Source organism: Delphinus delphis, chromosome 2, assembly GCF_949987515.2.
Source record: "Delphinus delphis chromosome 2, mDelDel1.2, whole genome shotgun sequence".
Lineage (NCBI taxonomy): Eukaryota > Metazoa > Chordata > Mammalia > Artiodactyla > Delphinidae > Delphinus > Delphinus delphis.
In genome coordinates, this window is record NC_082684.1 from 62,565,862 (window position 1) to 62,576,542 (window position 10,681).

The window sequence follows — 10,681 nt, forward strand, 5'->3', positions numbered from 1 at the left end:
CAGGCCTCACGTTTTGGAAAACAAGAAAAAACCCGGGAAGTCTGAACACTTGTATTGGAATGGGCAGCAGTGGTCCTGGGACAGTGTGTGTAGGTAGTTGAGTCACCCAGCTCAGGCCCGGCTTGGCAGGGGAGATGTTAATGCTAAGGTCTGAATTCTGTGGGGTGGGAGCTACCGCTCCACCTGCCCCCATGCCCGACACAAGGGGGGCTGTCCCCCCAACCCATCTCGCCCAGAGCGCCCCGGCCCCGGAGAGTAACAATTTTAGCGAGCTGTGGTACCCTCAGTCTTATCACCCTTGCACTGTTTGGAGTTTCTACCAAATACATTCTTCTCCCCGCCGTCTAGAGTTGGCTTAATTTTGAAGTCTGTTTACTGGTCCCGAGAAGAGGGGAATTCAGCCGGGTCTGCAGGTGGAACCGAGACAAACAGGGCCTTGGCCCTTTCTCTCCATCCATCACACGGGGTCCACCAGCTCCGGTCCCTGGCCGCGCATCGCTGTAGCTGCAGGAAGCGGCCCTGGAAGGCAACCTGAAGCGTCCTGGTAGGGAAAAGGGTGCGTGCTGGGTGCAGCGAAAGACCAAAGACAGAGACACACTTCATCCCCACATTCCGGTCAGCCTCTGCGATCTTTGTCTTCTCCAGCAGTGGACCTCCCCTAAGTCTCCAGCATCTCTGGCCCAGGGAGGTTCTGGTCTCCTCTGATGGAGAATGACTTCTGGTGATGTGTCTGACGCTGAAGTGCCTGGAAGAGCCAGAAGCTTCTCCACACGCGGGGGCAGCGCAGTTCGCCCCGAGGTCCAGGAGCAGCTGAACGCCACCACCTAAGCACCCCATCCATTCCTAGGCCCCGATGGCTTCGGGAAGTGGGGGAGATTTTGCAGACAGCATCCCCCCCGCTTCCTCCTCTTCCCCACCTCCAACCCCGCCATGTAAACACGAGGACTTTCTCGAGAGCCTTGGAGAGTGGCTCTAGTGGCTTCAGGGCCTGAAACCCCAGGCTTGGCTTGTTTGATGTTTAGCATCCCAAAGCGGCTCCCCACCCCCGCCCCAACCTGGGAACCCGGAGCTGTGGGTCGGAGAGGCAGGAAAGCTGCCCTCTCAGCTGGCCGGGCCAGGGACTGGGCCGGGCTTAGGGGAGGCGACAAGATCGGGAAAGAGATGCTCCGAGCCGGAAAGAAGGGAGCCCGGGCTGCCGCCGCCCCCAACAGGAACAGAAGCGGGTACAGCTGGAGTCCTCAAGCCCAGGAGGTGGGTGGGGGCAGGGGATGCGTCACCAGCCAGGGCACCGGCTCTGGGACTGGGCCGGCACGGTGGGAAGTAGCTCGGGGCCCGCGAGCGAAATCAGAGGCAGGCCGGAGCCGGCTCGGCGAGAAGCGCTCAGGGCACTTACTCCTGGAGTCGGGGGCGTCCCCGCGCGCTCCAGTCCAAGGGCCTCGCAGGAGGCAGCTCTTCTTCCCACGGCTTAGGGCTTGGACTTTGTAAGGGCAAGACTGTCTCGGGAGCCTTCCAGGGGATTTTAATCGTCCTGGGGCAGGGGTAGGCCTAGGTCTGGGCTTGAGGTCCCCGATTTTGAGACCTCAGGGAAGAATTCTCATACTTCAGAGGCCGCACACTCTCCGAGCGCGCTCGCGGGCGTTTGGGCGCCGGTGAGGGGCTTTCTCCTGGCGCGAGTGCACAAAAGGTAGCGCGAGTCTCTTCTCAGGCGACCCGGGATAAGAGGAAAGGAGAGCGGGGTTTTCTGACTTCCAACTCATTAGGGACCAGGTAAGGTCAATGCTTTCTCTATTATGGCTTTATCTTAAAAGCGGGTCAATTTAAGATAAGGGGGGGGGAAAATCCAGGATCTGTGTGAACCATGCTGATAAAGACTGACCCCTTTCCTGAACTAAAAGCAAGCCAGGCAGACATTCATTTTCTTTAAACAAGAGAGCTGTGAGAAGCTGCCTTGACTTCTGATCTAACGTCCCCAGTCTCTCTAGACATCGCTTTCCCTCCCCCCCCCCCAATTATTGGTGTGTGTGTGAAGTGGGGAGCCAGGTGATCGAGGATATTGTTTGCGGAGAACTAGAAAGCCGGTTGGGAAATGTGAATCTAAGATGCTATGGCTCTTAGGCATGGTTTGCTGGCTTGTTTGTTTCAAATGCTGCTGTCTTTTAGAATGGATGGAAAGCAACAGACTTGAGTATTGGGAGGGATGAGCCTGAATGTGTTCCTTGATCGGTTCCCTATTAGGAGATGCTGGGCACCACCTTCCTCTGGCCCTCCCTGCCTTCCTGACTGGTGTGCTTGTGATTGTGCAGTTGTGTTCTGTGGCTTCAGGCCACCCTCTGTGGGGCCCAATTTGGGCTTATGCCTCAACTTGGAGCGCAGAAAGTTTCCTGGTGCCTCTTTGGCCAGTAACTTCAGGAAAAAGCGTGCTATCCCCCAATCACCGTCTGCGGCAAGCTTGTCCATCCAAGTGGCTGAAGGAATTGGGTGTTGTTGGGAGCAGAGGAAAGAATTTTTTATTGAAGGGGAGAGCCAAGGTCTGAATGTCACCTCCCCTCCATGTAGTTGTATTTCTCAACTTTCCTTGATGGTTCTCAAAGAAACGGAGGAGGAAGAGGCTCAGCATCTCGAGAGCACAGCTTCTGCCTCATCTGAAGCCACAGCTGAAGTGGCTGGCTGTACTTCTCTCTGATAGTGACCTAATGCCCTACTTGGAGGGCATCTAGGCACAGCCCCAGGATCCTCATTTGATAATGTTTCCCATTTTGTCTCCGCCTCCTCAACATGTATGGTGTTTGTTATTAGTTGAGTTGTGAGAAAGTTTCGGAAAGGGTGAGATTTAAATTACTTTCCCGTTTTATTTCTTTTTTAGTTATTTGCAGGACACTGCAGTGTAAATTAGTCACCGTTAATGTTCTGCTTGAAATGAGAACCAACATAAAAAAAATCACAGGCAATAACAGGCTTTGTTATAGAGGGCTCTTTCTTCCAATACAATATTCACATCTGATTCTGCCCACTCTGTATGTAGGTGTAAGAGGTTGCATACAGACACCTGTCTGTGTGTGTAGTATAGAAATATATACACATATGTATCTAATATATCTATTTCATTAAGATATTCAAAAAGAAAAAATTAATATAGGATTCTCTTAGTAGGGGATCTTACAGAACCTGTTAGATGCAAGAAAGTTGAATGCATTTACTACCTCAAGTAAGCTGTCACATGAAACTGAGTTTTCCTTAAGAAAATCAAGTAAACGAAAACCTTTAGTTTTTCCCACTTTAAATTGGAATATTAATTTATTTTCATATGAAACTCTAGAGAACTAATTATGTTTGGGGAAAATATTAAAATTTGTCCTTAAAGAAAATGAACTTGTTGCCTGAGACACACAGCTGTACATGAGACTTCTTGAAGCAATCTACAACAAAAATTGTGGTCATGTGCTGCACCTACATTACCCACTAGTAGAACTCGTTAGTATGAACACCGTTTCCAGCTAACAAAAACAAACGGAAGTGTTGCTGCCCCTTGTTTGTAGCAAGTGTCCCCCCTCTTCTGGCCTTCACAGAGTAGTGGAAATAAAAGGGCAGGTCTGAGTGTAGTCTGACAAGAAGAAAAAGACAAACTTTCCCTCTTCCTTCCCCCCATTTTGTACATTTCCCGGAATCCTGTCTTTGATTGCTACATGAAATTGTCAGTAACGCCAGGCTGTTGGTGGAGTGTTAAACATTGCATTTCTAGGGTTTCTGGTGATTGTTGACAATGTCATTTCTACAAAAGATGTCGGGGCCTGAAAAGTGTACTTGGATACCCTTTTCCAGTTGCTATGTCCTGGAGCAATTCTGTGGAAAATCACCCAGAACGGCCTGGCCTCCACCTTACCTAGCATTCTCCCTCCCAGTGTTGCTCTGTGAAGGTGTCCAAAGCTCTAGGAAAACAAGGGTTTATTTGGTCTGAGTGTGACCGATTTACCTGATCTCTCAGGCACACACAAGGCTGAGTGTGGGCCTCGCAGATGTAAACCTGGGAATTACCTTAATGACGCGAAGACGACTAAGAGCTGGCTCCTCTAACCTAGGAGACCAGGTCAACGGTTTAACAAATCTGGCTATGTGTATAGAGGGAACACCGCAAGTTAGGGTCCCTTCAGGTGCCCGCAGAGCACCAGGCTTCTAAACAGACTTTTTCAGACAGGGTTTTTCGGAGGAGACTCTGAAGCCTAGAGGATTAAACCTCTCTCTCCCCTCCTGGCCACTCAATGGTACCTTGAGGTCTGCAAGGCACTGTTTTCTGGGTGGAGTCTAAGGGGGTCGGTGGTTCTGGCCAGTGATGGCGTCTTCCTTCCCTTGTGAGTGTGCTTCAGATAGAATTGCAACTCTTGCACCACGGGTGTGCACAGAGCACACATCCCTGCCTCTGGCCAGGGCAAACAGAAGTTGTAGGCAGTTCATTACTACTCGCCAACCTGCAATAGTCACCGAAATGTTGGTTACTGCTCCCTGGCAGGACTGCTGAGGCTGGCGCCAGAGTGTTGTAAATTTTGGAAGTGCTGCAGTGTATCATACCTACAACTCACGCAGTTGGTAAAACTCAGATAGCTGTCTGCATGTCACTTTGGCTTCATGTTGAAATCAAATGGGAGAGCCGTTGGAAATATTTAACAAAAGCCAACTCACCCACAGCCATAATGTAGCACAGGATGGGGGGTAAAGAGCAACTCACCCACAGCCATAATGTAGCACAGGATGGGGGGTAAAGAGCAAATCTTGGACAAAGATGGTGCCATACAAGGACCATCATATGCATCCGTAAGAGCTGACATTGACCTTCCGGTGTGAACTGTTTTCTAGCAACTACAGTGCCACGCCAACCCAAAATTAGTTGTTGAAAATTCTCGACATGGCTAAATACTTAGATTCTGTTGGTTGGGTGTCTGTGGAAGCTGGGGGTTTGTGTGTTTGTGGTTCCGTTCACTGGTAAGACAAGAGAGGAAAAGAGAGGAGAGTGGAAAAGAGGAGAGGGGAGGGGAGAGGAACAACTGTGCCCAGTGGAAGTGTGTGAGGTTCTGTTGTTGTTTGTGACAGCTGAGTCTCCCCGGCTAGAGCTAGCTGGTCTTTAGGTCGAAGCGTTGGGGCCGGGCGGATGAGTGAGTGTATGGTGTATGGTGTTTAGGGGTGATGCTAGTAAGGAGGGCTGGGGGGGGCAGAATGGGAGGAAGCGTGTGTACCATGTCTTTTCGTTGGGCCAGTAACACAGTGGCAACGTAATTATCCAGCTTAAACATGCTCAAATGGCAAAAAGTTGCAAAATAGATGACCTCCCTGAGAAGAGAGGGAGCTGGTTACAGAGGTCTGCAGCCATCATCCTTTTTGCAATACATTTTAAACAAGAGGATCTAGCAAGTGATTCCGATTCAATACACATAATCAGTTTGCAAGTCTTATTTCCATTTGAAAACAGGGCCATTTGCAATCATAAGAGCTGGACACGCTGAAAGATCCAGAGCGCTTTCCGAGCAGATGATGGGTGACAGAATCGGCAGGCAAGCACTAAATATTTTCTTCTAGCCTCAGACCTTACGCATCAGCCTTCAGTCCCGATGTATTTTAAATCGAATATTCCCGTTGAATATATAACTTAATTGCTTAGAAAATCGAGACTCAATGATTGGAGGGGGAAAAAGCCGGCAAGAAAGGTGAGAGAAACCGTGTTAGTTCTTTTCCCAGGTGCTGGTTAACAGTTATTTAGTGAAGAGTACACGGATAAAAGATTTGATGAAAAATTCAAGCTTGTTTTTAAAGTTAGGGCTGCCAGAAGAGGTTGTCTGGGGCTAAAATTCGAGGGTTAGAGCCGCGAAGCCCTGCGCGGGTGCGGCGGGGGCCAGCGGGGCGTCTGCGGGGCGGGGGCGGTGAGCTGCCACCGAAACCCAGGGGGCTGCTCTGCGGCCTCCAGCCTCACCGCCAGAGGCCTGAGACCCTCTCCCGGCCTCGCGGTTTCATATTGGCTGCCAGGGGTCTCAGCTAGAAGTGTGGGCACTTAAAATCTCGATCTATTTTAAGGTCTCTCGTAGAAAGTTTTGGTTTCCAGGATCAAGAGAAGCTACTGTCCGCGACCTCCCCATTCCCGCCGGCGGCCTCAGCTCTCCCCATCCCCTCGGCCTCCCCTCCAACCCGGGTCCGAGGCCTCCCCCCGCCCACCTGCGGCCCCCCCATCCCCCAGCGCCCAGCCCGAGGCCTCAGTTTCTCCTCCCACCCAGCCTCGTCCCCCACCACCCCCAAACCAGCGGTGACTCTCCACCCGGTTCCTAGCTGGGGAGAGGAGCAACCTCCGCTCCGCGCTGCCTGCCCACCCGGCCCCCAGCCCCTTCTGGAAACCTCCCCAAGAAGTCAGGTGTGTGGCTGAGTAGAAATTTCCCCTGAATTTTGACCCCAGATTATATAGTGAATATATTAGTTCACCGGGTCACGACGATGATCCAAACCCTAATCTGAAGGGATTTTTTAAACGATCTTAAAACACCACCTTTCTTTGAACAAATAAAATCAAACAAAGCCAGCGAACTGCCGCTGTTTTCCCTGATGGGTGTTCCTAAGGAAAAGAGAGATTCCGTCTCTGCCCAGATACCAACATCTAACGAACTTTCTAGTAGGCTGAAACTCAATCTAATAATAGCACGTGCGTAATGTCGATTCCATTTTTATTTCGGAAGGAGATAATTTATGAACCTCCTCAAGTTGGGGTGCCTCTTAGGCAGGTGTTGTGGTTTTAGACGTCCTTGCAAAGCATTTTCATCTCTGGGAAGATCTCAGGAGAACCAATAGACGGAGCGGGGGCAAGTGGGGAGATTCTGCACAGGTCCTGCTGGCTTACTCAGTTTTCTGCAAAACTCATCCTAAAAGCCCTGGTGTTCTTTTTAACAGATGTCAAATTACAGGGACCACAAAGATCTAAAGACATCCTTCACACATACACACACCAGCTGTAACCTCTCTAGTTTGTTTGTTTGTTTTCCTCTCTAGGACCCATTTTGTGGATAAGCTAGAGTGGTCCTGAGGCACAGGTCCACCTTCAGCCAAGGGGTGGGAGCAGGTCAGGCCTCCTACAACGGGGAGCCTCCACACTCCCTATTTCTGCAAAGCGGGAGGACAGAACTCCAACAACTGACAGGAGGTGAGGGTGAGGCTGGACCAGTAGGACCCAATCTGCTAGGGTGTAGGGGAGCTAGCTCGTCCACCTGAGGGCAGGGCCCCAGGCTAGGCTCGTCTGGGTGGTCAGAGGGGGTGCACAGGAATGTGTCCCGCAAAGAATCAGAGAGCCAGAGCAGGCTCCCCGGGAAGGAAGTTTCAGCCACCTAACAGCCCCATAGCGATATGGTGACTACATAACCATTTCTAGGAGTGCCGGTTGAATTGTGTTGATTCCTTCCCACCCTCGTGGACCTCCCTGGGGACCAAGCATACACAGGCTTAGGATTGCTGGCCCGCCTTCAGCAGCAATCCTAGTCTGGAGGAAGAAACTTCAACCTGCCTTACTCAGGAAGTTCTGTCCCTGACTCCCAAGGCTGATGTGGGAGACCCTCATTAGGACCCAAAGATCACCTGCAGAAGCATCATATTCTTGTATTTATAGCCCAAAGTGACTTCACTATCTACTTTTCATTTGTTTCCTCATCCTCCTCGTTTTCTAGTTTTTCATTTCAATGCCTACATTTTACTTGCTTACTTGTCCAATTCCAGCCTCATAGCTGCAGTATTACTTCGTAGGCAATTCGGTATCATTTTCCTAATGTCAGAACTAAAAGGAAAAGCAGATAAAGTGGATGCGCTAAGCCATAGAGAATGAAAGCCAGCAAGGCCCATATGCGAGGCCAGTTGGGGGGTAAGAAGGCCAGAGAACCGCCAAGGTCAGCCTATCAGAGGACTAGTGAGAAAAATGAGGAAAGCAAAGAGAGGCAGCAGCGCAGAGAAATTCAATTAATGTCAGTAGATGGGAAGGAAGGAATACAGCCCCGACCTAAGGCGTACGCCTGGCCTGGGCAGGCAGAGAATGGGCTGAAGAGGAAACATGTCTGTGTGTGCTGGTCCGTCTTTGAGCTGAGGGGCGAATCTAGCCACCCCTTCCTTCCCTCCTGCCAGACCTTAAGAAAAGGGACTTTATGCTAGAGCCAATTAAAGGGCTATGAAGCTGAGGGACCAGGGACTGGAGTTCGCCTCCCAAATTCCAGCCTGGCCAGCTCCGGGCTCTTTACCCCGGGGAGGAGCGAATTCCTGGGAACCTGATGGCGGCGGGGGGGAGGACGGTGGTAGAGGGCGGAACCACCCGGTGAGGAAATAGTGGTTTCTGGAAACTTCCGTGGAAACATACAAAAACCCGTTCCTTCACACAAGTGCCCCAACCCTCCTCTCTGTAGTTGGAGAAGGGACTTTAGAAAAATTGGTCTTTGCCGACCCTGACTGTTGGACAGCGCCCCCTTTCGTCCCTGTCGGCGCGGCCTCGAAGGAGGCGCCACGTGGAGGGAGTCCCAGCCGCCTGGGAAAAAGGCAGGGCGATTCCGCTGCGACTCGGAGCCGAGCCCGCCCCGCAGCCCTCACCTTCGGGTCCTGAGCCGCTTCCTCTGGTGGAAGGCGGGTCCCCAGGGGGCGACCGGTTCCCCGCGACCCTGGAGGACGCGCTGCGGACAGTACCGCGTCGGTGCTGGAGATCCCTTCGCAGAGCCGGGCGCGCTCCCCACGCCCTCCCCGGGCCCGCCCGGCTCTGCGGGGTGCCCGCAGCCTCTAAGCCGCGGCCCGGGAGGAGGCCAGGGCTTGCCCCGCCGCCGGGGTCTCTGCCCCTGGGAGGAGGTGGAGGAAATTCCCACCCCCCAACTTTCAACGACCGACCAGTCATCCCCTCCTACCCTCGCCCAGCCTGCTTGCAGCCTTCTCCCAGGGGTCTGAATCCTCGGGGCCCTTCCTTTTTGAAGGGTCTCGCGCACACTGTGATATATTTTAGCTGCAACATATTAACCCTTTTAATACCCTAGCATGACACTGTTAGTGAGGACCTCATGTGGTTGGTGACCGCGGAAGGGCACATTTGAGACTCTTCCCCGCCATTGAGGCATAGGCTCCCCTCCCCACCCGTGAGGCCGGGGAGAGGGACCCAGGCCGAGCGGCGGCCCGTCGGGGCGGAGGGCGGCCGCCCAGCCTTCCCGCCGTCGGCACCCACCGCTCGGCCCCAGCGGCCAGAGGCGTCCGTCATCTCTGTCCCCTCGGCGACTCCGCCGTCGGGGCTTTTTCCGGAAAGGATGAGGCACCGCAGAGCGAAGGCAGGCAAGCCGGCTCCAGACTCCCAGGTCCTCCCTCCTGGACCCGCGCGCTCGGCCTCCCTCCCCCGTTAATGTTCTTCATTAATTTCGGAGGCAAAGATGTCCAAGTTTGGGGGGAATTCGTTTCATCTCTCCTAAATTCAGAAACGGAGTCTTCAAAAGTCTTAATGTACGTGTTTAGTTTTTTTCTAGCATTCAGATGAATGCGAAGCCACGGATCGAATCCCGTCACTCATTTGGGGTTAGCTTCTCCCGATATTTCACACGGAAAACAAAACTGGGTCCCTCTTATTTGTACTTGTCCTTAACCTTTGCAGCAACTGCTGTAGATGCGGCTCTATCCATTCTCTAATAGATTTTTACCAGGGGCTGGTGACAGAGAACTGATTTCTTTTCTATTAGGGTTTAGCACATCTTTGTTGAAGGCCTGTAGAATGACCAGGGATTAGATTTGCATCTCTTAGACGCCCTGTGTGGTCTTTGTGCGAAGCTTGTAACTGTTAAAAATGACTTGTTAGGAAGCGTGTGGGCTCTCATCGCTCTCCTTTTGACAGAATGATTGTGAAATTCAGATTGGCCCTGTAGGATTTAGCCCGCAGATTCCACCTGAACTCTAAGCAATTAGACCCTAATCTCACTGCAATCATATTTGAGTTAGGATTTGTTGCACATTGTTTACTTCAGTTAAAAGTAGTGGAATATATATATATATATATATATATATTTTTTTTTTTTTTCTCCAGCTTTTAAAGTGAAATCTCCAGGCGTAAAACCTCAGGACTTCTTAGAAACGGTTTTGGTGGAGATGGGGATTTCTTTTCGGTACGGTTTCCTCCCAGTCTTCCCGCCCGCCCCTCCCCCATTTAAATAACTCTTCTTTCTTCCCCTGTGGCCACGCTCATGCCCGGAGTATCTTCTCAGGGGCTGAATTCAGGTCTGGGAAGAAACGCTTGGAGATGACTCTCTGCTTCCAGGGGCGCCCAAACTCCGGCGTCCCCAAGTCCCCGACTGGGCTCCGCCGTCCCGCTGGAGCGCGGAGCTTGCCCACCCTCGCTGGCTGGCGGGCTAGTCCCCGAGTGAGCTCCGTGCAGCGGGCGCTGGTCGGGTCGGGGGTCCGGCTTCGCGCGGCTGAGCAGACGCTTCTAAGGCGCCCGGCGCCCGCTCGGCCGCACGGCGACTGCGAGGCGGCGCGCGTACTGCGACCGCCGCGTGGGTCCGGAGCTGCCCCCGGGACCCACTGCGGCCCCTCGGCGCCAGGACGTGGGGGGAGGGAGGGTGGTCTCCTCCGCGCCTCTACCGGCCCGGCGGGCGTGGGGCCTCGCGGCCTGGCTGCGGCCAACGTCTAGGCCCGAAGCGCCCGGGGCGGCCTCCAGCCT

At 52.8% G+C, this 10,681-nt stretch overlaps 1 protein-coding gene across 1 annotated transcript; it reads left to right on the forward strand.

The window, feature by feature from the left end:
* The first annotated feature begins 853 nt into the window (after positions 1-853).
* LOC138413948 (uncharacterized) lies at positions 854-9,377 on the forward strand. The gene is made up of 7 exons (XM_069540315.1): positions 854-932; positions 1,023-1,223; positions 1,585-1,684; positions 6,058-6,388; positions 8,223-8,320; positions 8,463-8,759; positions 9,104-9,377. Exons 1-7 carry the CDS (start codon positions 854-856, stop codon positions 9,375-9,377), a joined length of 1,380 nt encoding a protein of 459 aa, XP_069396416.1.
* Positions 9,378-10,681: the final 1,304 nt, after the last annotated feature.